This window comes from Sylvia atricapilla, chromosome 12 (genome assembly GCF_009819655.1).
Source record: "Sylvia atricapilla isolate bSylAtr1 chromosome 12, bSylAtr1.pri, whole genome shotgun sequence".
NCBI lineage: Eukaryota > Metazoa > Chordata > Aves > Passeriformes > Sylviidae > Sylvia > Sylvia atricapilla.
The window spans coordinates 101,474-128,455 of NC_089151.1; the positions used below are offsets into that span (position 1 = coordinate 101,474).

At 43.9% G+C, this 26,982-nt stretch overlaps 2 protein-coding genes across 3 annotated transcripts in view; one reads left to right on the plus strand and one right to left on the minus strand.

Moving 5' to 3' along the window:
* Positions 1-865: 865 nt before the first annotated feature.
* MARVELD3 (MARVEL domain containing 3) lies at positions 866-6,616 on the plus strand. Its single transcript, XM_066327366.1, is given in 7 exon segments — positions 866-1,414; positions 4,549-4,583; positions 4,586-4,625; positions 4,628-4,659; positions 4,662-4,906; positions 5,078-5,244; positions 5,247-6,616. Coding segments are annotated over 7 exon segments (1,251 nt in total). The 5' UTR covers positions 866-1,326; the 3' UTR covers positions 5,891-6,616.
* A 715-nt stretch (positions 6,617-7,331) lies between these two features.
* Positions 7,332-26,982, minus strand: part of PHLPP2 (PH domain and leucine rich repeat protein phosphatase 2) — a 33,199-nt gene continuing 13,548 nt past the window's right edge. Inside the window, exons 7-19 of one of the 2 annotated variants that reach the window (XM_066327346.1) lie at positions 23,774-23,920; positions 22,088-22,318; positions 21,156-21,358; positions 20,592-20,652; positions 19,892-19,987; positions 18,465-18,620; positions 17,604-17,804; positions 16,993-17,155; positions 15,605-15,735; positions 15,114-15,227; positions 14,444-14,632; positions 14,083-14,314; positions 7,332-12,746 (exon numbers count right to left, since the gene is read on the minus strand). In XM_066327346.1, coding sequence (XP_066183443.1) covers positions 11,607-12,746; positions 14,083-14,314; positions 14,444-14,632; positions 15,114-15,227; positions 15,605-15,735; positions 16,993-17,155; positions 17,604-17,804; positions 18,465-18,620; positions 19,892-19,987; positions 20,592-20,652; positions 21,156-21,358; positions 22,088-22,318; positions 23,774-23,920 — 3,064 coding nt within the window. In that variant the 3' untranslated portion in view covers positions 7,332-11,606. Of the gene's footprint in view, positions 12,747-14,082; positions 14,315-14,443; positions 14,633-15,113; positions 15,228-15,604; positions 15,736-16,992; positions 17,156-17,603; positions 17,805-18,464; positions 18,621-19,891; positions 19,988-20,591; positions 20,653-21,155; positions 21,359-22,087; positions 22,319-23,773; positions 23,921-26,982 lie in introns of those variants that run through there. The other variant, XM_066327347.1, reaches the window with a different exon arrangement.

Sequence of the window (26,982 nt, forward strand, 5' to 3'; positions counted from 1 at the left end):
TTCCCACTTGAATCAGCTTTTAATAATTAATTATATGATTTTTCCTTTTTTTTTTTTTTTTTTTTTTTGTAAATCAATTTATAGTTAAGATCTCAGATGAGCAAACAGCTATAAAGCCTCCATGTCTCATGGATGTTTTGTCTGTTTATTGATTCTGACAGCATTGTTGTAACACTGCAGCAGGTTTTCTGAAACACAAGGCACAAACTTTGTTCCTGATAGGCTAGGTCACATGGGAACTCTGAAGATGCATATATTCAAAGTTAAAGCTGTCCGATGGTGTAGGCAGGGCTGCTATGCCAAACCTGCATATATCTGCATAAGCCTCTGATCAGGTGATGGTGATGCTTGTGCCTCCAGCAATCTTAATTGATGACATGGAGCATATCACCTGTTACCTCTTTGCATAATCAGAGCAGAAAATCAGCTCCAAAGAATGCCCAGCTACGCTCTCCAAAGATGTGCAAACACTGTGTTTAAGAGCCAGAAAGATGGCACGATCCACAAAGAGTGGCTCAATGCCACTAACCCACTAACAGTGTAATTTAAAAATATTCTTTAGTTACAGTTTATGTATCTGCCTATATGCAGGATCAATTCTGATTTGATCTCAGAAATAAAAATCTGAAACACACAGAAATTGCACAGCCTAGCTAGAGATGCCTATTCTGGAAAAGCATCCAGTGTCCTGCGAGTGGGTTGCAGGATGCTCTTGCCACCTGTGTGAGCTGGGCCTTGCAAAGTAGAGCACTGGCACCTAGGGGCTGTCTGGTCTCTGCATTTCTTTTGGAAGGAGAACAAGGTGGCTCCCACAGTGCACGAATGGTTGGCACTATAGTAGGGACAGTGACCCTGCCTAGGCTCCTGGTAGAACTCTTCTCTGCAAGCCCTGGGCAGATTGAAAATAGCTGCATTAACACACCTTCATGAGCACCATCTCCTACTGTTTGCCATTTCCCTCCATCAAGAAAACCAAGGAATGTAAAACCTAAATGCTTTAATGACTGGCATCTTGTGTGCCTCCCACAACACTTGCACCTGAAAATGCACTGCAGCAATCTGATAGCAGCTGTGCTGGGCACAGCAGACTGCACTCCCTGGCCACCGACCTCTGTGGAGCTGGAAGGGGACAGAGTCTAGCAGGTACAGGAGCCTTTGCTTGCTCAGCCTGGGCACTGAGTCCATAGCCACTGTGTTGAGAGACACGGACTGCACTCCAGGTATGTGGGGAGTTGAAAGCACCAGTGAGCTACAGGCCCAACAGCCACGATGAAAGATTTGCAGCTCCTCTTACGGATGCTGAGAGAAATGTTCCACAAAGTGTGAATGTTACTGGTTCCCGAGTACAGGCACAGTGAAAGAAAACATCTTGTCCAGACTTGTGTCTGTTTACACTCAGGTAAATATTATCCAGGTAGGTGCATATCCTGTATTTGACTTATGACTTCAGAGACTTGAGCTGTTGCATGATATGTTGTGGCAGCTGTCCTGCAATGGCCTTGGAGCTACTGGGACAGCGACCAGCCAGTGGGGGTGGGGTGGAAAGGGGCACAGTGGCTTTGTGGGGTGAGATGACACTGTGAGCTTGAAGTGGGTGGTGTGGGCAGCATTAGCACTTGCTTCTCACAAGAACATAGACAGGCCAGCCTTCTCATGACTGAATTAGAGTCCCAGTGATGGAACCCTCCATCTGCTGACTAATCTACTCCTGCAACGACTGCTCATTTCCTTATAAAATGGTGGAGTTGGAGTGTGTGTGAGGAACATTGAGGATGCCTAAAATACATCCCTTTTGTGCCAAGCTAAGCTGTTTCCTGACCATGCTAACAGCAAATACACTAAACAAAATATTTCCCCCCTCTTGACAGCAGTTTTTTACAAGTTTGCAAGTTGTTTAGACACCTCTCTATTAACAAGCTCGTAAGCTATTAACAGATGCTTGTTATTTCAAATGAGGTATCTGTGATCAATCTTTTTCCTACAGGTTGTATTTCTAGAGATTTCTTTTGCTTTCTTCTGAATCCTCCCCAGCTCATCCACTCACCTCTGGAAACAAAGTGTGCAAGACTGAGGCCAAGCCAGTGCTGAAGCAGGGGCAGAAGAATTTCTTCACATATCCTACATGTGATATTCCTGTTCATACACCCCAGAAATGTTAGTTTTTTCGCAAGAGGATGACATTGTGGACTTGAATTCAGTTTGTCATTCACAATATCCTCCAGTTCTTTTCTACAGTACTGCCCTGTCATCATCATGCTGCACTCATTGTCCCTGTGATTATTTATTTATGTGGGACAATCAATAAATCTGGTTGTGGCGTTCAGCAGTGATTGTGCTGCAGCTCCCAGCTGCCTCAAACTGCGACATACGAGGCAGTTCATGACTTATTCCTACCACTTTGCCCTCCAGGTTCCCAGGGAGGGCACTGAACTGGGTCAGAGCTCTTGGTCCATGGCAAGCCATACCAGGCTCTTCCCTCCCTTAGCACAGCAAAATCAGAAGTAGGCAGAAACAAAGAAGCCAAAAATAATAATAATAAATAATTTCAAAGAGAAGCCAAAACAGTGGCGAAAATTAATATTGGTATCCTTGGGTTCTTATTGCTCTGTTCTGCCAACTAGTGTTTGTTACAGTGAGAACAGGAACCCAGAAGATGATAATGGCCAAGTTGAGCTATGGTACTTTGAGCAAGAGTGAACTGACACAAAGCATGTTTTTAAGATTTCTCATTATAGCAACAGAAATTAAATAAGACTGACTCACGTCTACAGCATCTTGAAGCTTGTACCTCACTTTTTAGCAGCAAACACTCTAGTAAAACACTGAACACATCTCCAACAGAGCAATACCTCCTGGCTCTGTCTTTGAACAAGTAAATCAACCACAAATCCAAAGAAAGCTTTATCTCAGTTTGTTGGATGACCAGCAGCAACACTCTGCATAGGAAACACTTACTTTATCCCTTCTTGTGACTCATAATTACTCAACTTAGTTCTTCATATTCCTTTCATGTCAGTTAAAAGCTCTACTAGCAAAATGGCACTGCACATGACCCTAAAAGTTCACAAAGGGTTGCTAAAACTTTTAAACCCATCCAGCAAGGCGACCTGCTTTCTGGCACATCAACATGAGTGACGCAACATCTGTAGATGGAAAGGTGTGTGCAAGAGCCTCACTGCTGAGCACCTCCACTATCTCCAGAGTCCTCATCCTAAGCACCCTATGGATTCTCCATTTTCTAACTTAGCACACAACTTCTGTCCCCTCTATGCGAACTGGACATCAAAATAATGATTCTTTTGTTTTCCTTCTCTCAACCTAAGTAAATTTTAAGATGCATTTTCAGGTCTCCGGTCCTTTTGGAATCAGGTGAAGTGTTGAGGAAAGTGTTTTCTCACAGTGCTGAGATGCAGTTTATAGGCTTTTCACCATATAAAAGTCTATAGGGTTATTGCTCCTGTACAGACAGAAGGGTGAAACAGTCTTACCATTGCCACCAGTCTTACAGATGGAGGAAATGTATTTCCGCATCTTAGAGACAAATTTGGACCTCTCAGGGCACATATTCGGGCACTGTGTCTGAAACCTTACAATGAAACTGTTTTTCCCAAAAATTTGTTTTCCTAAATGTAATGAAAGTATTTCTTTGCAATTTTTTTTTCTGTAAAAGCAAAGAGCTTTTACAGGCAGTATTTGGTAAAGCTCTTGAATAAAAGCATTTGCTCTGAATGTGAAGTTTTCTTCATTTCTAAATTGTCCTACGGTTTACTTTTCTCCCTTTCCTGAATCAGGTCTGCCCCTACCAGCCCTGAGAACTGCTGACATTTGTGCATGGGTAAGATCCTGGACACTTGCCTTCATTCCAACCACCACCAATAACCACAAGAGTAATTCGTCACCTCCTCTGCTGGCAGGTGATGGCTGCTGTGCTAAGGGCTCTGCCAGGATGGGAGGACAGACTGCCAGCAGGACATTATCACCAGTAAAAAGGTGTAGTCTGAAGTGGCCTCCAGCAAAAAGACACAAAAGGGGTCTATTTGGTTCAGTATGGCTAAATATAAGGTAATGCATCTAAAGAAAATTACCTGAACATAGTCTGCCAAGAGCTGAACTGGAATCTGACAGTTGCACTGCAGGACAGATCCCAAAGTGTTAGTGACTGTATCTGGAGACACAGGCTCTGTGCCGGGGCTGCTGGAGAAGCAACAAAATGCTGTGCATTGCCGGGACAAGACAGAGACGGTTGTTTTGCTGTGATGTAAACTGCTGGTGCACTTGAGTCTTGAGGGCTGCATGGAAGTCCAGTCACTGCATCACAGGATGGGTTCAGGAGAGTTAGGGCAGGCCCACAGCGGCTGGGAGTAGGGTTGCATAAGGGAACAGAGAAGCACAGACGAAGTTTACAGCGGCCCAAGGTGGCAGGAAAGCTGAATAGAGAACACTCACCAAAACTCACAGTACAGGAAAAAGTAAAACTTGCAGATCTGTGAAAATTTAATTGGTTAAATTTAGTCAGTTTCCAAAGAGTTCAAGCATGTTCTGCGGGAGGTGGGAAACCTCGAGACGTTATCGCCACAAGGGGCTGCGAGGACGGTGTCCGTGGAAGCGAAGGGGAACGGGCACGCACGCCAACAGCTGGTGAACCGTGCGCAGGTGCCGGGAGACCGCGCACCTGCGCCGAGGATCTGAGCACCTTCAGACGCGGCAGGGCCTGGCCGGGCCGGAGCTTCCAGCACTTTAGGGAAGGGCCGGCGGAGCTGAGGCGAGCGGACGAGACGGAGTTCACGGTGCCGGCAGCACCCCGGGGCGGCCCGGCCCGGCCCCCCGTCCCCAGCACCGGCGGAGCGGGGCCGCACCGGGCCATGGCGGAGCGGGGCTGCCCCCGTGCCGCCGGAGCGGGCGGGCGGTGAGAGCAGCGGGCGGTGAGGGGGCGCGGGAGGGCGGCCGCGAGGGGTTCGGCTTGGCGCCGGGGCTGAGCGGACCGGACCTGCGGCGGCAGAGGCCGGGGCCGGACTGGGCGGGCGGCCGCGAGGGGCCTGGACGGGTCACTGCCATCCCTGCCATCCTCTCTCCTTAGCGCCGTAGCCGGACCAGAGGCAGAGGGGCCGCGGGGAAGTCGCGTCGTGCCGCGGTCGCTGGAGCGCCGCCGCTGCCTGTACCTGCGCACGGGCCGGGGTGAGCGCGGCCGGCGGGAGCTGCTCCCTCCGTCCTGCGGGGCGCAGCGTCTGGCCCGGCACCCTCACGGGCGCTAATTTGTGGCCGCGGACTCACCTCGGCCTCCCCTCCAGCCTGCTGCCAGATGGTGGAGGTCCTGCTAGCTGCCCTGATCCTGGTCTGCGGTTCCGTGTCCTGTGGCTCGGCGGGAGGATACACCGGCCTCCCCGCTCTGGGGGGCATCTACTACTACCAGTACGGCGGGGCCTACAGCGGCTTCAGTGGAGCGGATGGGGAGCGAGCCCAGCAGCTTGACCAACGTTTTTACCTACTGAAGCTGCCCATTGCAAGGGCAGCGATGGCCGTGGGAGGGTGTCTCCTCGTCTTCCCTTGTGTTCTTATTTTGGTTGGTGTTCTGCGGGTCCCGTGGCACTTTCCAGCATGGCTGCTAATTGAATGCACCCTGTACATAGTGATTGCAGTTGGCACAGTGCCTGCTCTGTACTATTTCCTCCATTCTCTGCTGAGCGTTTATAATTCGTCAGTGTGTAAAGAGAGAGAACAGCTTTATCAAAGCAAAGGCTATCAGGGCTTCTGGTGCAGCCTGCACGGGGCAGAGATTGCTGCTGGCCTCTTGTGCTGCATGGCTGCCATGGCATATCTGCTCAGTGCAGGCCTGGCTGTCAGAGATTACAGGACAGTTCATGAACAGAAACAGAAGCCCCTGCAATTATAAGAACTTTCAAATTATTCCTCCACTCCGGTAATGGTCTTGATTTTTGCCAGTATCGTTATGGAGACGAAGCAGTATACTTTCCTTTCTTCTGGACAGTGCAGCCTTAATGCTACAGAACACTCATCAAGCTGGCATAGCTCTAAATATGGTAGAGTCTGGCTCTCCCTAACTTGAATTTGCATTATTAAATTATTAGTGACACAAAGCTGATGCAGTGGGTTGTCTCTGCTTCACAGGCAGCCCTTCCATTCCACTCTGAGGTGTACTCTTCTCTAGTGAGGCCTTGCTAGGAGCACTGCCTCTACATGCTTCTGCCAATTAGCAGCTAAAACTGTCTTTACAAAAAGGCATGTGACTTGACTGAGAAAAGAGCTCTTAAAACAAGTGATCAAGGCCCATGTTGTGACAGCTAAATATTGCTTCCTGGTAAGTATCTGGGAATTAACAGACCAGTGTGAACATAACATTTGTAAGGCCATGAAGAAATCCTGAAAAAATTCTCGCAAACTCAGTCTTACTTGCGATACAGTGCCTTTTCAAATTCCTGGAAAGGATGCATTTTTGTATGAAATGGTCTTTTTATACAACTTGTATACAAGAGTTTTGCTTAAAAAGATTCTTTGAATTGGGAAATCAGACAAAAGCTTTATGACATCAAATGGGTGATTGAATATAGACGTATATTGCTTTCAAAATACATTTTCAATATACAAGTTGGAGAAATGAGATGCTGCCTTTTTTTTAAAATTTTTTTAAGACAAACCTTTATAGGAAATTTAACTGGGAAAAGTAGCACTAGAATCACCAACTCATGCCTCAAAATGAAATGCCATTTCAGAACAGTGTCTGCTATGTTCATTGTTCATGAGGATCGAACCACTACAGTCTCACAGATGAGTTCTGCCCATATTAAAAATAACTAAACATGCCAGAAACATGCTTTGCCGTGGACATAGCTCTTCTTTCACTGGCATCAGTGACTAAATCCTCAAAATTACCAAAACCATGGAACACTATTAGAAGTAGAGACACCAAAGTAAAATAGATGCCTAATAGGAACACACTAGATGCTTTGGGGTTTGATTTCTCTTGCCTTTTAGCATTGAGTGTCCACAGCACAGGGTGGACAGTCCTAATTCCGTTAACATTTCTGTATTTCTTCTTGCTGCAGCTACATCTAGAGCTGTACAGTGCTATTGAGAGCAAGGTCAGAGAGCAGGATTTCTCTAGCAGGAAACAGAAAGCTGCCTTAATAATTGGTAAGCCTAATTCTACCCTCACAGTGTTCTGAAAGAAGTTTTTGTATGGAAGGCTGATGAGTGAAGTAGCACATAGAGGTCAGTGAATAATCTGCAGCACAGCTGCTGCATGACACAGCTACCCTTTGACTGGGATATTGCAGAGATTTCTTCCAGCCCAGTAACAGAATCAGAATAAGCTGTTAGATGAAAGTAAAAATCTTTATTGCTAAGTCAGCTGAAAATTCAATGCAAAAATACTCTTCCTTCCTGAACTTCTCTATACATCTGAATAAAGAATCAATGGACTAGTGTTTTCCAACAATCTTACATTACTTGCCTTTCCAAAGCAATAGATAGGCCACAGTGCTGAGGGTGCATTCGTTGGACAACCTACTCCCATACACAATAAAACCAGGGATTGTTATAGGTGCATGCTAGAGTGGGATACAGAAAATACTCTCCTTTTTAAAAACAACAACCAAAAAAAAGCATGAAAAAAGATTTAGTAAACAGTTGGTACACTGCAATATTTAACATGCGTTGGGTCATATGAGTCATTAAAAAGGTAACATTTTAACATATGAAAAAAGAGGAAAAATACAGTTGAGTCTTCAGAGAGCAGTAGAATAGCAGACAATGATTGCACAAGACCAAAGAGGTGATCTGCCTGAACAAAGGCCTTTGGCAAGTGACACAAAAGCCACCAGCATCTATCCAGAAAGAGTGCAGAAACCCCACAGGTCCAAAGCCTTAGGTGTGGCTGAAGGTCCTGTGTACCACAGGAAGGATTTAAGACTTCACAGCAGCTTGTCCCGAGAGAGGGAAAGACTTCCTCCCTTCTAACTGATTCTGCTCTGGTATGAACAGTCTGTGGTGCTCCCCCATCGGGCCTGTTCCTTGTTCTGGGGGCAACTTGGGGGCTCTCTCTTGAACCCCTGGGCCCCAGTTAACCACCACTCAATATAACGCTTATGGGTTCCTTTTGCAGAAGCCTTTCTGGACAGGAGAGGACAGGACAGGACAGAGCAGAGCCTTCAGAGTACCTTTCTCAGCAAGCATGCTTATCAGCAGAGCTAGAATTACTGAAGAGATGGACCAAGGAACTCCTCAGCCTCACTTGGCTGTGGCTGCGTGCAGTGTGGCAGGGCTTGCAGTGCTCAGCAGGAACGAAACAGCCTTAAGACCTCAAGGTGAGAACCTCTCTCTAACAGCAAGTCTGTGAGTGGGAAGTTCTCAGTGATGTGGTTATGTGATGATCACATAGTATCTCTGCAAACTCCAAAAACAAAAATCAGGGAAGAGAACAGGAAGATAATTGGGAAGACTTTCAACCCTACCCTACCCTACCCTACCCTACCCTACCCTGAATCCTTCAGTAGACTTGCCCTTTCATACGTATTCCACCTGCAGTGTTCCTTGGGAGCTTGAAATCTAAGGTAGTGTTAATAAATAAGGTAGGCGAGACACAGAGGGAGGCAGAAAAGCAAAAAGGTAGTGGAGGGAATCACTCTGTTCTATGAGTTGTCCTCACCAGATAGATGAAGATAACCCAGCCACACCGCTGTCTGACCAATATCAGGAAAAAAAATCCCAATTCTTTGGATGACAGTGACCTTAAAGCATGTCTCAGCAGTTCAAATCCTGTGTTAGAAAATCCAGGACATTTTCATGAAAAAATGATGCCAGTGTCTTTGCTGACACCCAAAACTAGCCTAGGAAAAAGCAGCACTTTTTTTGATCAACAGGCACTATTTTCATGAAAAAGATTTTGGATGACTGGAGAAAAAGCATCATAATGCTGTGGCTGAAATGGAGAAGGAAAAGCTTAATCCTTGGAAGAAGCACATGGAAAATATGCAGAAGCTGCTTGAGGACACCAGTGCTTGTCTTAGTCAAATAGAGAAAGATTATTTGGAACAGGTAAAGGCAAGTCAGCCTGTGCTGCCCAGAGTTCACAATACCAGCTTCAGAGAAATCTGTGGATTCTGCCTGGAGTGTAAGAAAGATAACAAGCCATGTCTTCCATGACAGTTAACACCTACAGAAAATAGGAGCTGGCTGTATTTAAACTCCTTTTCTGTTTCAAAACCAGAAACAGCACTAGAGAAAAAGTCTAAGTTGGAATTCCTTCTGTTGCATTCTGCCACTACCTTTAAGAGGTGCAATTCAGAAATCTGCATGCTCCATTGCAGAACTGTATTTTCCTTAGTCCTTCAACACTGAACTAGGTAGGCCCATTCATTACTAACTCCTTGTGGCAATTCTGCATGCAATACTACTGGTTCAGACTGGCAAGGACACACTGGACTTTCCATGTCAGTGCAAGAAATAGAGACCTGATTTGCATTAATATGTGCCACTCCGAGTGCAGGGTTTGTCAGTCTTACTCAGAAATAATGGTTTCTGCATCAATCCCATACTGAATGAAGGCTGTTCTACAGCCCTTCCAGATATCAGAAGGCATGAGGCTAGGCACAGATATTTGGTCAAATTATCACCAGCAACAGAATCAAGAGTTGCAGTCAGATACATTGGGATGAACCTTTCCTGCATACTTATATGATGATAACATGAAAGAATTTTGGGGGTTAGCATTTGAATCCTTCCTGCTGTTCTTCTGCCTAAAGGATTAAAATGCTGTTGTTTCTGTGATTTTAAGAATTTGCTTCAACCTCCAGTTCCAAATTAAATAGGTGTTTAAACAACCAAAAATTGTGAGCGTTAAAACTTTGGAAAAAGCTGGGTTGTTTTGTGATCACACTGCAACTAGCACAAAGTATATCCTAAAATGTTGCTCCTCATGCATGATAAAAATACCTTTTTTTCCTAGTGAGAAGAAATTCAAAGTGCACTGAAATCTCCTTAAAACTCCATTAGATTTTGTCAAAAAATCTGTATTGACAAAATTCCACAGTCTGCACAGTATTTCCTTTTGAACAAGGCCCAAACTTGATCCAAAAGAGACAACTCAAGCCCTCAGATCTCTTCAGAAGAAACTTTTAAGTTTTCTTCATAAATACAATGAATCAAGAAAAGGCACTAGCTCACATTAGTCAGGATTACTGTACCACTGACATGACAGACAGCTGCTATCCAGCTCTGTCAGAAAGGAAGACAGATCTGCATGCTACAGAGGCAGTGGTCTCCACAACCTGTATCCAAGATGATGACATGGGCAGCCAACTTACATCCTGCACCAAAAATCCTAATGGAAACACATGGCATCTGAGTGAAGACTGGCCAGTTCTTAATTAGTGGGACTGTTTAAAACGTCTTTTTCAGGGCTGATAAAAATGTTAATAAGATGAGAAGTTCATTTTTTGCTTTTGGGCTGAAGGTTAAGCAAGAACAGTACACTTTCTCCTTGTTTGTGGCCAAATTGGGCACATACCATGAAATGCTGGTTGTTGTATTTGGAATATGACTCCTGTTTCCAGAGGCAAGCAAAGACACTGTAACTGACAATGCAGAGATTTATGCTGATGGAAAAGAGCACTGCTTCGGCCAGTCTTAGAGCAGCACACCACTGTTCACAGCTTGGCTCCTATGACTGAGCACTGAGACAAGCACAAGCTCCCGGCTTTATCCCATGTCTTCTGGATACAGGAAGCCTCTACTGTGAAGCATCCATGATGGTGGTCAGGTTGCTGCTGAGGTGGGTCTGTGCTCTGCAGCTGTAAGCACTAGATTTACACATTGTCCTAATCAACCAGTCCTGAGCTGATCTTTCCTATGCTCCATATAAAATGCATTGGTTGGCACCTGCTTATCACTCAGCTATGTATTTTCTCATCCTGCACAGAATGATCCCACCATAACCTTCACTCTGCCCTACACCAGTGCTCATCAGAACACTGGTACCCTGAGTCCTCCACTGCCTAAAAACATCCACTGGGAAAAGTCCACAGCATACATGCTGTGGAGTGCTTTCTCCCCTAACCCTAAATAATAAAGTGCTGGGCTGAAGGGGAAAAGAACAGCTTAAGTGCAATAAATAAAAGTGCTTGCAATTAATGCAGGAAACCATTCTCAAGTGAGCTTCATTGCAACTGGCTACGTTCTTTCAAGGAATAATAAGGTCAGGTGCTGCAGAGGGAGGGTGAGACACTGCATCAGAAACATTCACAGAAATATTCTAAACACTGAGCATTTCTCCCTCAGTAGCCTCTTCACCCCACACACACATACACCAGCCCCTTTCCTGCAGAGCTGGCAGAACCTCAGGGTTCAAGGACTTACTAGACAGTCCCTAACACAGAGCTCAGCTACTGCTCTGTGTGCTTATAGAACAACTGACACCCTACAGTGTTTAAGTGGACAGCCCAGACATCGGCCTTCCTGATTCTTCCTCAACTCCATTAAGGAAGCAGCAGGTGCCTGTACTCCTTGCAGATCCCAGCTTCCTCAAAGGGCAAGACAGCCCTTATGAAACAGAGCTTCCTGGGACAGACAATGTGGGAGTGGTACTTGTAGGGTTACAAAGCTGTGTCAAACTCCTCTGGCAGGGGTGCTGCGTGTTCTTCTTTCAGCTCCTGATCTGCTCTGTCGTCCTGGTGCTGCTTCATTTGTTCCTTCACTTCCTCTTCCAGATCAGGTGGCACCACAAATTGATCTTCTGGCTCCATCTGGGATGGAGCAGCAAAATAGCCTGTCTTCTTTTTGGGTGCCTCTGTTGCTACTTCGATGAGGTTGAGGCTCTCCTCCAAGGGCACTATAGAGCCATTGGAAAGCTTCTTTCCATAAAGACAACATGTGGAAAGTGATTTTTGGAGTTCACACTTCTCCTTGACCCCTCTCTGCACAATGTTGCTGTTTACACTGTTCTGCCTCCGAATGATGAGTACAAGCCCAGAGTCATCCTCTGGCCCTGGAGCAGAAGAGCTGTACTCTGCAGCAGGACGTTCTAATTCCAGGCCCTTTCCTTTACAGCAATGGATGTCCACCTCTACCTCCACTTTACTGCCATTTGTCATCACACCTTCCACAGGCTGCTCATCATCACTATCTAGACCATTGTCAGACTGGTTGCTAGAGAAGGTGGCACTGGAAGGTTGGCGCTGAAAGATGCTTGAGGGAGGCACAGGATGTAGGCTGCAACGTCGTTCTTGTCGTGGTAGCAAACTGCCGTCAAGACCAACAGCACTGTGTTCATCTGATGCAGTAGAGCCTACCTCACTGCTAACCTCAGAAGCAGATAGTTCACTGCTGAACTCTGAAGCAATTCCACTGCTACATGAAGGTGTTGCTGGTTTGGTGGTGGTAGCACTAAATCCCCCAGGGCCTGCCAGAGTGAGGCCATGCATCTCACAGGTGCAGTTGTCCTCACTGATATTCAGACATACCACCATTGCACCAACATTGTCTTGGCAACCATAGCTTTGGGCTAAAGTGCAGAGTTTCTTTGCAGCAGCTAGTGGGTCGTGTAGGTGCTGCACAGCTGAGACAGCCTCTGCATAAGAAAGGTGTTCCCAGAGAGCTTTGTTCCCTAGAAGCAGCAACTCATCTTGTACAGTCAGTGGAATGGAATTGACATGTGGCTTGGGCAGGATCCAAGGATGCAGGTACGTGCAGCCCAGCATCCGAGTACAGCAAGTCACACCATTGACTTTATTGTCCTGCAGACAAGAGAAACACGGCAGTAGCATTGGATATGCTATTAGATCATTTAGAAAGCAGACTTTTCCCTGCTCATATGCTGGTTTGGAGCCTTGAGAAATGCCAGTTACACAGCTACAGCACTGGAGGAAGGGATCTAGGTGCAAGTACTACAGCTCAGACATTCACTATGCCTGATGCATAGGTGCAATAACTGCCATCATCCATGCTGGCAATAACAGACTTTTATCCCACAAGACTTTTTGTTGCACTCTGAAGAATTGTAGCAGACTATTCTGAAATGTGCAGCTAGACTACCTGCAGTACACTGATCAGAGTCTCATTGATAAGTCTTATGTGAAACTTATTTTTTTAGTAGAAGTGAAATAGTGACTTTTGACTATCTCAGTGCAAGACATACTACCCAGACATTAAACAGTTCTGTGTATTATCTGAACTATTTTCCTCTTCATTAATATATAACTGCATTCTGAAGTGTGGACACTACATCCTGAGAAAAAAAGAAAAAGTAGGTATCTCAAACTGTTTGTGTAACCTGGATGTATTACCCTCTTCTGCCAGATGAGACCACTGGCCAGCCTGGCAGTGGTCTCACATAAAGAGAAGTGCCCACAACCCTCAGTCCCTTTTCCAAGTCAGTTGTTTTGAATTTAATTTCAGTGTTCTTCATTTCTATATCCTCTGGGTGTCAACATTGCTGCTGCTGCTGCCAAGTATTAAAACCCAGCAGATGAGATGCACAGGGTAGTCTTTTATACAGTAATTTCACTTTTCTCTTTCAGAACCCAATAATGAGCCAGTTTTTAAACTATTTAATGTGCTACATTGATCCCATAGTTATTTTCAGTCAGAGTGCTATGTTGCAGTGTTACAACACCTTTAAGAGATGTATTACAGTGACACATTATGCTTATGAAAAATACCTCTATCTGCCAATTTAATACTTTCTAAAAGACTGAGCATAAAACTAAAGTGACTGGCACTGATTTTCAAGATCTTTACAGACATATTTCACCCACTCTTTGACAAGTCCCTGTTATTTCCAAGTGTTTAGAAAGTTAACCTTTACAGAGTTCCCTAGAAATCATTTTAATACTTTTGCATACTACATGTCATTCTGTACCCATAGTTCTTAGGCCATAGTGTTTTAGGAAAATGCAATTTTGAACAGCTAATCAGCAAAAGAAGCAGAGCAGGAAGCACTAGACAAGTCAGTCATTCAGACCCTTTATGTCACCCTCTCCCCTGTAATGTTATGCAGACAGCTGAGCTCATGTATTTGTACCAAGCTTTTACATGGGCATGGAAGCTGAAGTGGAAAGGGTCCAAACCAACCTCTGTTATAATGGCTTTTTGCCCCTTGACTCTCCTGGCTTCTTCTGAACATTGTTCAAGGCTGAAGACTTTGGAGAGAGGCACTGCTTTTCCACTTCGGCACAGAACAGCTTGGCACGTCCCCACATTGGCCACCGTCAGAGAAAAGTTGCTGGCTGGATCAGCCACCTCATTACGAATGTAGCAAAGGACAGCAGAGGAACCCAGCTTCTGCCCAGCCATGCCCAGCTTCCTGTTGGAGGAGAAGGTGTAGGAGGCTCCAGACTCTACTGACAAGCATTGTGGAGGGCTGCCTCACCCCACCTAACATATCGATATACCTATGCAAGTCCCACCAGGACCAGCTTGCTCACTGTCCTACCTGTGGGAGACCAAGAAGGTGTTGGACATGAACATGGTGTCAGACTGCTGTACCTCCTCCAGGAGCACATCGGCCATGGTGCACTGCAGCAAGCGTGGCAGTTCTTCATTCTTGTCACCATCAAACATGCCATACACAGCCTCCACCCCCTCTGCAAAGCTCCCCAGTGCCAGGGATGACACACACAGCCTGTCAGAAAAGCATACAAGCAAAGTTAACATATCTCAAAAAATTATCTTGTTCTCAAAGCCAGAGCCATCAGGCACCATGCTGTGAGTGCCATTCTCACAGGGCAGCAAAGCCACTGTCTCTAGACTGGGAGATGTACAGTGTACATTCACTAGACTGGGAGATGTACAGCTTCATTTTATTATTGGAACTGCAAACCCTCCTTGACCACATGCAGGAGAGGGCAACAGGCACAGCTGGCAAGAGATAAAGCATCTTTGCTGGAGAGGGAAGAAGAGTCCAAGTGTACTGAAATAAACATTAAAACTGAGGCAAAAGGTAGTGTGGAGACTTGAGTTCCCAAGACTTAGTAAGAGATCCAGAGAGACAAACGCATGGATGAGCTCTTGGGCAAAACAGGTCTGCTTGCATGCTCAGCAGTGCACTCTTGCCAGCATCCTGAGAAAACAGTGTCAGTTGTTTAGCAGACCACAATACTCACTTATTTCTTTGGCCTGCCAGCTCAGCTACTCCGTGACTCCAGAAGGCAGAAGTAAGTGCCGAGTCTGCCGGCACGAGGGAGGGCTTAGCATCAATCTTCAGTGTGGTAATGTGACTACAGAGAGAACAGAAGTTATACTTTTCTAGAACCTGCTGAACAGGCCTTGGGACCTTGTCCAGTCTAGGGTTTTAGACAGCAGTCTGTGGAGAAAACTGCATCAAGGAGAGGAGTTTAACGTCTAGGAGATGTGTGGCTGCTTATGACAGAGACATGTGGGAAAACCTCCTACCACCTGAAGAATTCCTTCTCTGATGTTTCAGAACCAGACTTTTCCCTTCCCAAAGACAGTAAGTCTCAGCTGCCTCAGGCAGGGAACATTATACCACTATGCAGTGATAAAGTACTTTTACTTTACTATCCCATTTCCTCTCCTGGGAAGGGTTACCCTTTCCTGTGCAGACCACTACTGGGTTGATATGTCAATGGCTCACCTGAAGATATCCAGTGTCTTGTGTTCTAACACCAGGTTTGTGTTTCCACTCAGATCCAGCTCTTGCAAGGCACCTGGCAGTGCCTCAGGGATTAGGATTTCAGTTAACTCATTGCAGCTCAAATCCACAAACTGCAGTAGCAACAAACAGCATGACAAAGAAAATACTCTTTTGTTGTGTCATGTCATCAGTTACTCCAGTGCTCCTTACAAATATCATACAAGCCTGCTACTTATTGTATCTCACACATAGGTCATGAAAATGGATCTACTTGTCAAAACAAGAATGATCTATAAGCAACCTGCAATAGTCACAACTCCAATACTGAAAGACTAGGTCACACCAAAGATAAAAGAAGGCCTCTATATTCAAACCTGCCTAGCTATGTAACACTGCCCACTATCTCAAATGCAAGAAACTAGAAATGTCAGAGACAGGTGGTAAAGGTGAATAAGATGATCTTTGATCAACTCAGAAAGGTGAGAGATCCAGAACGCATATTCTGTGGCCTGTTCTCAAGTTAATCAAGCAAAGTCATAGAACCACAGAATGGTCTGTGTTGGAAGAGATGCTAAAGCTCATTTTGTTCAACACATCTGCCCTGGGCAGGGACACCTTCCACTACAACAAGAGCTTGCTCCAAGACCTGTCCAACCTGGCCTTGAAACTTCCAGGGATTGGGCAGCCACAGCTTCTCTGGGCAATGTGTGCCAGGGCATCCCCACCCTCACAGGAAAGAGTTTCTTCCTAATAGTCAACCTACACCTACTCTCTTTCACTTTAAAGCCACTCCTCCTTATGCTGTCACTCCATGCCTTTGTCCAAAGTCCTTCTCAAGCTCTCTTTTGGTAACTTTACATAATGGAAGGCTGCAATAAGGTCACTTCAGACCCTTCTCTAAGCTGAACAACCCCAAACCACTCAGCCCATCGCCACAACAGAGGTGCTCCAGCCCTCTCTGATCATCTTCATGTACTCCTCTGGACCCACTCCAACAGGTCTAAGTCTTTCTTGTACTGAGGACCCAAGAACTGGATGCAGGCCTCCAGGTGGGATCTCATCCGAGCAGGGCAGGAGGGCAGAATCCCCTCCTCATCCACTGTCAAAGCTACTGGGGATGAGCCCAGGATGGGGGGGTTTTCTGAGTACCAGCGCATGTGGCCAGGGATGTCCAACCTCTCATCCAGCAGCATCCCCAAGCCCTTCTCAGCAGGTCTGCTCTCGAGTATTCAGCCCCCAGTCTGGATTGATACCAGGGGCAACCCTGACCCAGGTACAGCACCTTGCACTTGGCCTTGCTGGGACATGCTGTTTTCTCCTAGCAGTTACTCCTCATTCTGTAACCCAAACTTTCCCCAGGTATCTCTTTATCTGCTCCATATAAATACCTGAATACGGGGCAAATGCAGGATTTCTGGAAAAATGCTGATTTCATTAGAGTGTGCAATAAGTGTATGAAGTAGCTTGCAGTTTGCAACTGTTGTAGGAATTGTTTTCAGTTTATTGCCACTCAGATTCAGTTCTTCCAAGTGTTCCAGCTTACTAAGTTTGCTGAAAGGGAAACAAAAAAATACTGTATCTTACAGACATTAACTGGTCACTTTCCAAAGCTGCACATGCAATATCCATTTTCCGATTTACTGATAGGAGACCAGAAGTCCTAAGAGATGCTCTAGTAAGAGGCACAGTCCCCAAGCCTGGCATGGATTTGTACAACAGATAGACCCTTGCAGCGCACACACACATACAACGCAACTAGTTACATCCCTTGGTCCCTCTGGACAGCACCTCAGCTAGGACAGGAAAACCTACAGGCCACAGTACCCTGTGCCAATCTCCCTTAACACATTTCTCCTCACTTTGTGTGTAGAAATGTCAGGCTTTTGGCATCAAGCTACAGGGAGAGCATCTTGCTCTGACTTTAACTTGTACAATCATGGGGAGGTGGCAGCGTCCTCCCTAGGGAGCATTGTCTTACCCAACAGCCTTACTGACTTACCTTGCAGGAAAAGTCTGCAGGTTGTTGTTTGCCAGATGCAGGATCCGTAGGTTTGGGTGTCCCACCAAGACGGGGATGCATTGATCTGTGAGGTTGTTATTAGTCAAGTATAGCAGCTGCAGCATGCTCAAACTCTCCTCCCCCGTGAATGCGGAGGGCAAGGACTCCAGGCTGTTTGCAGATGCATTCAGGTACCTGAGGCTAACCACACAGCAAGTGCAAAAAATCAGACTTCACATCATCCAAACCACTCCATTAACACCAGGAAAAGGAGCTGTACAAATGCCAGTGTGGACAGCAGTATCAGACAAGAGGCCAGACAACACTGTAACATCCCTACTCACATCAAGATTTGTGAGTCTACTAATGACTTCCTAGCTATATGCACTATGGATGCACACAGTGTTTTGCACTAAACAGTGAGTATTGAAAAGCCCGCAGGTAATACTGGTGGAAGGAGACAATGTAAAACTTTCCCTAGACTCTTTAAAGAAGGGCTAACTCCTGTGTGAATAGACAGTTATGAGGGACTGTTCATTTGTTAAGGGTCACTCTTGTTGTTCTCCAATGACCTGAATCTGACTGGCTTATTTTCTTTGCACTTGAGCTTATGACTACTTTTAAAAACAAAGCTCTTCAGGCAGCCTCTGTTTTCCTGTAATTACGCAGTAACGTGGACTGATTCCTTCAAATCAGCTTGATGGCTTCCCTTATGGCACCTGAATAACCTCCTCATAAAGGGCACACCTTGTTATCTCTTATGCAAGTGGCACCTTGCAAGGACAGTCACACAGGTGCCACTTTCAGCCCTTACACTCAAAATGATAATGCAGACAAATGATGTTTGCTACTGACACTCACTTCAGAGCTTTGACAAAGAGTGTCTCTGGGAGTTTAGTCAACAGATTGTGCTGAAGGTCCAGCACCTCCAGTGGAATGTGTTCTAGAAGAGGTGGAAGGCTCTGCAGACGATTGTGCCCCACCATCAACTTCCGAAGACTCAAGCTTCTGAGGATCCTAGAAAGACATAGGGTTTTCTGTTTAACTTGGTTCATTCCACTTGACATCCACAGAGTGGGGAAGGTAGTATTTATCCACTTAATTTGATTGTACAGCAGGGAAAAATGAAAATACACTGATCTATAAAATGTAAACAATGACAAAGCACAACAACACATAGGGTAAGATAACTCCGTCTCTCTGAATGCTTGGAAGGGTACCTACATTTCCTTCTACACTACTGCTGATTGGTATCTTGTGACGAGAGTTGGTGTGCATGTGCCCAGCATTCTCTCAGGCAGACAAAGAAGTCACAAATGAAGGCTTTAAATGCCTGTTGTCATTTGTAGGTAGAAAGAAGTGCTTCCACAGTGCAAACATAAATTCAGAGCTTTAACTAGTGGCTTAGCACTCCTGTATTATTTCTGAGGCAGTAAATTATTCTTTGCATCATATACTTAAAATTTGGTCCCTTTAATCCATTGGATTGGCGAAAAGTCTCTCCAAAGTTCTGATTATCACATCCTCATTATGTCCTTTTGTTGCTTTTGATGTACACAGTTTTTCTGTGACAATCACTAGAATGTCATTGCTGATCACTTCCTATGCCTCTTGCTGCAACTTCTCCAACCCATGTTCTACATTTCTTTCCTGTTAACCACTTCTTCAATTTTAGTATAACTTACCCTAAACACTGCCATTCATCAAATCACACCCCCACCAAACACCCTTGTTAGGCTGCGAATGTTTATGCTTTGCTTCTTAGGATAAATAACTGCAAAAGTGTATTAGTTCTTGGCTCTCATTCACTGCATTTCTGCAGAAACTGAAAGGGAAATAGGGAGAAAGGAGCTGGCTGATGGTGTACTATGAAAGCTACATTTGAGACCAGCTGAATTGTCTCTTTGTGATAACTCCATGTCAAAGTTAACAGATGAAATTTCTGTGGGACGATGCAAAATGTATTAGGGTCCCACCTATGACCTGTGTTCACAGACAGTATGATAATACATATAAATCACAGCAGCATATTCTGTGTCAGGTGCAAATAGCTGCAGTAGCAGCTAAAAGCACAGGATGGAATTACCTAGCCCTTATTGTTCAAAAGGCTGACCTAGAAACTTGTTCTTTCCAGCATTTGAATACAGAGCATTTTTGATGCTGCACAGATAAAGTGGATTATATCTCAACGCAACAAGGAATGAAGTAACTGGAACAGCAGTGCTTCTCTCTTCCCAGACAGCCCATTGTAGAAGAAAGCTCAGCTCTGTTTACAAAAGTTTTCTGACCTTGATGGAAGCTCCAAGAGTAGGTTGTAGCTCATATCCAAAACTTCCAGTTTCTTTGCTTCACAGGCCCAGTCTGGGACACACTGTAGTTGATTGCTGAGAAAAGCAAGTGGGAAAAGCTAGAAACCAGCACTCCATATGGAACAGACTCTAAATGCTGCATGATTTTAGTGACAGCGAAACTAAAAGCAACAGGCAAAAAGTGAACAGCATCTGAGTTAGTCATGTGGAATTTATCTCACAGCTAATGCAAACCTAACTGGTTCATGACTTAGCAGGGCATCCTATCTTACAAGTCTCACAGTGCTGCTCCAAGAGCAGATGTAGGCAGTGAAACCAACAGCAGAGATCACTGGCAGCTGCTCTAAATATTTGATCCATGGTTCAGTGGAACTGAACCTCATTCAGTTCAGTAAGCTGCCACAAGTTCAGTGGTCCCTGCTTGGCTTTTTGTTTGTTTTTTTTTTCTGATCACAGCCTACAGCTGAAGGACAGAGAAGTCACCTGAAAAGGTCATACTGGGTCAGAAGGGCTTCTGGTCTGGGACACTTTCATAATTGTTTAGTGTTGGGCTTTGAAGTTCTATTGTGTTTGATTGCTCTCAACTGTTTTAAATCCTTAAAACGTCACGAAAATTTTGCAGAAAAAAGAAAAGGTGCCCAGATACTTGCTTTAAATTCTGTTGTGTATTATCACTTACTGAGAGAGTTCTAGACACGTCAGTAGACCAGGAACCGGATAAATATTGACAGCTGTCAGACCTGACAAAGTAAAGCAAGTAAGTATGATTGCAGAGCTTTGGAGAGAAAATAGCACAGAAGAAGCAGCTCTATCTGATGAGACTCACAGTCTTTCTTTATAGAGACTCAAGGTTTGCACTGATCCTTCCCACCACAGAATTCACACTTCATACATCTGCCATATGGCACTACAATGTCTCATACTATCCCATTTCTCCATCTATCACATGGAGCACCAGAACAAGAGAGAACTGTACTTTTCTTTGTGGGCTCCCAGACAGATCTCAATGGAAGATGAATTCCTTGGACGTAACACCGCAACTTCCACAGTGTTACACAGCCTGTGTACACACATGCATATGTGATCCATAGGAGCTAACCTCAGATGACCCATCACATATGGTTTCACTACAATAACATCAGCATAAGTATTTTTTTCGTGTGTGAGAGAGGGCAAAAGACTGTTTTCCTTTGCTCCCAGGGCTTAAAGGGAAAAGGCAGGTGAATAAGACAAAGAGACTCACAGTTGCTGTTGGCATACAGGGCCCGAAGGGAGAAGCCGCTCAGCGTCAGCTCTCTCAGCTTATTTCGCTCGCAGTGCAGCTGCTCCAGGCTGACCAAGGAGCTCAGATCCAGATCTGTCATCTGATTGTCTCGTAAATCCATATAAGCCACAGATTTGTTCCCCTCCAGAGTGTCAGTTGCTGCTCTCTTCAGGTTGTTCAGCCTAAACACTCAGAGATGAGTTAAAAAGTCAAAAAATAGGACACTGAACACTGGACATCAGTAAGAAGAGAGAAGAAAGAAGGGGAAAGGAAGAATTCTGGTGAAGGCTAACACCAAAGGTGCACACAGTAAACGAAATGCATGACAAGCAATGGTGAATTTCAGGCAAACAAAAACATTTCCTTTGCCTATGCTGCTACACATAACCATTTTAATGATTCTCAAATTCTTAAGAAGATTCTAAAGAAAGATCTAGTCTGGAAAAGAGAAACCAGGCCAAGGGGCAGCTACTCTGCATGGACACAGGAAGCTTATGCAGAGAGCAGGTAACTGCCTTGCCACACACAAAAAGCTCTTTGTCCTTTCTGAGAGATCTGCAGTTGGCAGCCTGGAGAATCAGGATCACATCTCTAGGGCAGGAAGGCAGAAGAGAGAAGGAGAGATCAAGGTTTTGGTACTTTGAGCTACCAAAGCTCAAGGTAGCAGCAAATCACAAGAGGAAACTAGAGGGCTGGGTCACATTCAACATCTAGCACTGCTCAATTAAGCTTGCTTTTCCAAGTGGATTCTGCACACCCTCAGAAACAGAATTCCATAAAAGCTACAGACTCGGTAAGAGAAAAAACTGAAACTAGTTTATTGCAAAATGTACCAGAAGTTACACAGGTTCTCTGCTGTAAATGGAAAGTAGCAATCTGTTTTATAGACAACAGCAAGTTTCACCCCTTACCTCAGGTCTACACTTTTGATGTGACTCATACGGTTCAGCACTGTCAAGTCCAAGGTCTCTAGCAAGTTCCCTGCCAGGGCTAGTTTGTCTAAGGTGACAAGTTTCTCACAAATTGCTGGCAGTTCACAGAAGTTATTGAAGGAGAGCCCAAGACAGCTGAGCTGCTGAAGGTTTCCCATCTCTTCTGGTAAGGATGTGAGGAAATTGCCATCAAGCCAGAAGGTCTGGAGACTGCAACAGTGAAAAAGAGAAAGAAAATAAGTCTGTGAAGACTAGTGAACATCACTAGTGAACATTTAGTATTTTCAGTGAGTTTCTTTATATAGTTAGCTAGTCTCAACGTGGTTATTTTTAAAGGTATTTAACAGCTAATTTTATTCTTGTATACGTAAAGTTACTGAAGTACTTTTACTACACGTGTAATCAGCTTGGAACTTCCAGTTGTGCCAAAGATTGTAAGTTAACACAAACAAAATACAAATCAGTACTTACGTTGTAAATGCAAGCTATTTACTTAATTACTTGGTTTTCTACAAATGGCACAGTTTAATCACACCTCCTACCACACTAATGCACTAGTGGAAGATTTTTATACTCTAGTTGTCCATTCCAACATACACTCAGAAAAGAGTAAGGCACCTTTCTGTTGTATGATTCTCTGTGTTGTTTGATTTCTGTTGTATGTTGTTTCAAAGGCTGTATGGCTTTTGAGATTCAGATCCCAAATATACATTTCTCTTATTATGATTATGTTCCAACAGAGACCTTTCTGTGTTTAGTGGTGCTAGAAATGAAATCTGAGGCCACGAAAAGTTCTTATGAACAAGGGCTCAAGAAGTCATCAAAGTAACTGGATCCATAACTAAGCTGTAAATCTCTAAGCCTACATATGGCTTATTCCTCAGTTTGCATATGACTAAAAGATCATTCTGGAAATTACTTGCTCACATCCATTGTGGCTGCAGACACTCATTTTTTAAAGACTCAAGCTGGAGAAAAAGCAAGCCACAATAAACCAACAATTCAATATTGATGTTTATCTATACCAATCTACTAACAGTCTTGCAATCAAATTTACCAAAGCTTTAGCTCTTATGCATTTGGGGTAGCTACCAAGGAAAAGGGACAAGGCTCCAGCAAACACTAAGACAAAATTTTCAGAGGGGATTGCTCAAGTATTTTCATGATAAAATCCTCTAACACAAAAAAGCAGCCAAATCTGTAAAACACAATCAAACATACCAGTGCTGACAAAAAACACCACACCCCTGTGAGAAGTTATCACAGAAAAGTTTTCTATAATAAATTAAAACTTCAATAGAAATTGCATCAGTACTGAAAACATTAAATTCAAATAATAAATCCAGAAAGTCAGACAACTATGCAGCTGCAGAAAAATGCAAATAGACTTATTTGAGAAACAATACAATGGCTTTCAGTGCTTTATTTACAACAAGTTTCCCCATCTTTCCTGCACAAGAGCTGTGGTGTTTTAATAGTAGTGATTAAGGGATTGCACATCTCAGTTCTTGACCTTCTGCTGGAGTCAAATTAATCATTCAGCCTTCATGGGCAAAACAGGCTGCCCTAGAATTCACACTTTCAGAAACAGTACCTGCACATCAGTAGTGCTTCAGCTGAGGCACCAAGGATATTTATGATCACAGATGTAAAGAACATACTCACTTCAACAGTTTCCCAATCTGACTTGGCAAGTAATGAAGTCCATTACAGGAAATATTAAGCTCTGTCAGAGTAGAGATCTCACACAGTGATACAGGAAACTCTCCCAGTCTATTATGAGACAAATTCAGACTCTTCAATTGAGAAAACCTATTGGCAAGAACACTAGTTAATTCACAAATCCACATGTCTAAAAGCAAAAATACATAAAACACTCATAAAAAATTCTTAAGTGTTTGTACACTGGTGATACAGTCACTTAACTCATTAGAGGAGTGCCTACATAAATTTGGGTTTGAGTCATTGATATTTTTCTCAATGATCATACTGAAAGTGGATTTACTGCAGAAACTGCTAACAGCCTTCTACCCCAACTTGACAAGCTTCCTCATAGTGACTAAGATTAAGGTGACTAAAATGCTCAGTTCAAAAAATTTACCTTAAAAGAATTAACTACAGTAAGAGTCTACACTTGCATAGCTTGGGAAAAGAGGAGCTGAAAACTTTCATTGGGACTATTCTAAGAATAAAACAGAACAGGGAAATCCCCTTTCCAAGCTGGGTGCAACAGAAAGCCAAGCCAAGCTGTAAAACAGAAAACAAGGAAAGCCCTTGCATCATGCTGGGAAAGCCCAAGACCTGCACCCTGAGGTCCTTGAACAAGATCACACAACTACAGCATCCCTTGCCCAGCAGACTGCATCCTGTGTATTGCCCCAAATGCAAACAGCCCCACAGTCACTACAGTCCCACCAGTGCTTGAGAAATGGTTACCTATTTCTAGCTCCTTCAATCACCAGGTCCAAAGAGAGAGAGAAGGAATTTAGTGTAGCTGGGGTAACCTACAGCAGGGCTCTCCTGCAAGACTTCCTGCCTCCTTCTACAGGAAGCAAAAATATTGTTCCCCAAGTAATAGTCTCTTCATCCAAAACTGGAACCACCAGAAATTAATTCAGTGGGAAAATTAATATCTCGTTTCTATGAGAAAACTGCAAATTTCATGTACTAAAGAACTACTTATTGGAAAGATGCAGTTATTCATCTGCCTCACCTACCCGACTTTTTCCAGGCATGGTGAGTAGCTCTTACTTTGAAGCAAATGTTTTAATATAGGTAACAAAATCAAGGTTTATTAACTTGAGGGAGAATTACTTCTAGCTGGAGATGTCTTGAAATATAAGACTGAAAGGTTTTGGAGTTTTTTCTTCTTCATAGTGACCTTTTTCGGATTCAGAATACTTGTAATGATCTGTGTAGGAACTATGCGTAATATGTCTCCATTTTGCTTTATAACCTTGTGGGGTGTTGTTCTTTTAAAAGAGGGAGCATAGCTGAAACTTGGACATGGTTTGTTTGCTTTGAGCACCCCATCATGAGTAAGGGCACAGGCATTTTTGTTTGCTGCAGCTGCAGACTCTCTTGTACTGCAACTGAAAACCAAAGAGAAAAAGATGCTATGTCAGTAAAAGCCTTCCTCAAAGGAAGGATAATGCAAAGACCTAACAATGATACAAAAATCAGAAAATTGCACACAGAATTCCACCACAGTATTGGAAAAGAAGAATACGATGAGGATCAGCCTAAAGATTTGAGCTATCTCATTAGCAGGTTCAACTTTTTTAAGACAGGTCACGGCTCTCAGGGTTTGAAATCAGCAAATATTTTAATGAAACTGCTTTCTCAGGAGCTCTGCAATGGCTTTTGCTATACCTGTTCTTAGTGCCACTTCTCTTGCACTGACAGCATTGTGAGAAGCTGCTCTGAGAGACACAGCATTAAAAATAACAGCATAAACGTAACAACTAATGTTTAGAAATAATCCCTCTGCAAAAAATATCAAAGCAAGCACAAGAGGGGCATTAAAGTTTCCAAAAGCTGAAGGGAAACTAGCACATGGCACATCTTGGTCTGAGATTCCTCAAGCAGATTTTCATACTTAGTGGGGAGGACAATACTCAAAAGCATTTTGAGTTCTCCTTCTGTTTCTTCTTCTTTGCCTCAGTAAGCTCATGTAGTGACATGGGAGTGAAGTGGAATGGAAATGGAATTCTCATTAAAGCTATATATATATACACACCAAGTATTAGAGGGGATAAAGATCCCAAAGTCGTTGTGGCTCCTCAGGTTTTGGTTTATGCTCTCACAGGGCATACTGAGACAGCAAAGAAGTACGGAAACACAGCAGTGAGTTTTCCAGAGGATGATCACCCTCTGTTTAGCAGCCCAAACTACTGCTGCCCTGAAATGTTCCCAGTTTAATACATCCTGTTCTGCCACCAAAGCATGTCAGCAAAAATCTGTATCAACCAGCTAGAATGCTGACAAGAAACATGCAGATGTATGCATGTGTGCACATACACATATCAACAAAACCAGATCTCAGTGTTTTTCAGACAAGGGAGATACTTGAAAGACACTACAATACATAAAAAATAAGCTAGGAGATGTAACAAAGCAGGTAGAGTTATTTAATGCCCTTTGCTTAACATTTTCCCTTTAGCTAATTATTTTTGCTCCATTATGACAGTTACAGGTAATTAAGACTCCTAGAGCTTGAAAATTGCTCAGAGCAAGAGATCTGATCATTGTGAAAAATTTTGCTGTTGGGAATTGACAGTCTTGAGGCACTGAGAACACCTACTACAAGTAAGCAAGGGTCTCCTTGTGGTGCTGTAATCTTAGAAGCATCCTAAAAACCTCAGACAGAAAAAATTTCAAAAGGCAATGAGCAGCCTTACGTGGGATACCTAATGCTACCTGTTTATTCAAGATTGTGTGAAGTGAGAGCTTCTTTTACGGCTTTTGTTTGTTTGAGGATTTCAGCTTCATCAGACATAGTCACTGCCAGGAAAAGGGTTGAGTTTCTGACATGTCAGATTTCTTGTTGACTACACGCAAGGTCAAAAGAAATTTCAAGCCCCTTTGCTGATCCTGTGAACCAAGGATACTGCATTTTAGAAAATAAAGTTCTGATGTGCTTTTCAAAATCATACAACGTATTTGAAGAGACAAGTAGAAAGCAAAATCTTAAATTATTTTAAGCAGCTTCTCCAGTAACGGAATCTATTTAATGGAATAAATGTATTAAATGCAAAACTTTTAAGCAAGTTTGGAAAACCAGACTAGACTCTGGCTTTCAATGAAACTGCAAAGAATTCCCAAAAGTGAGCAATTTTTTTCATAGTATACTCTTATAGATACCTGGGCATCTC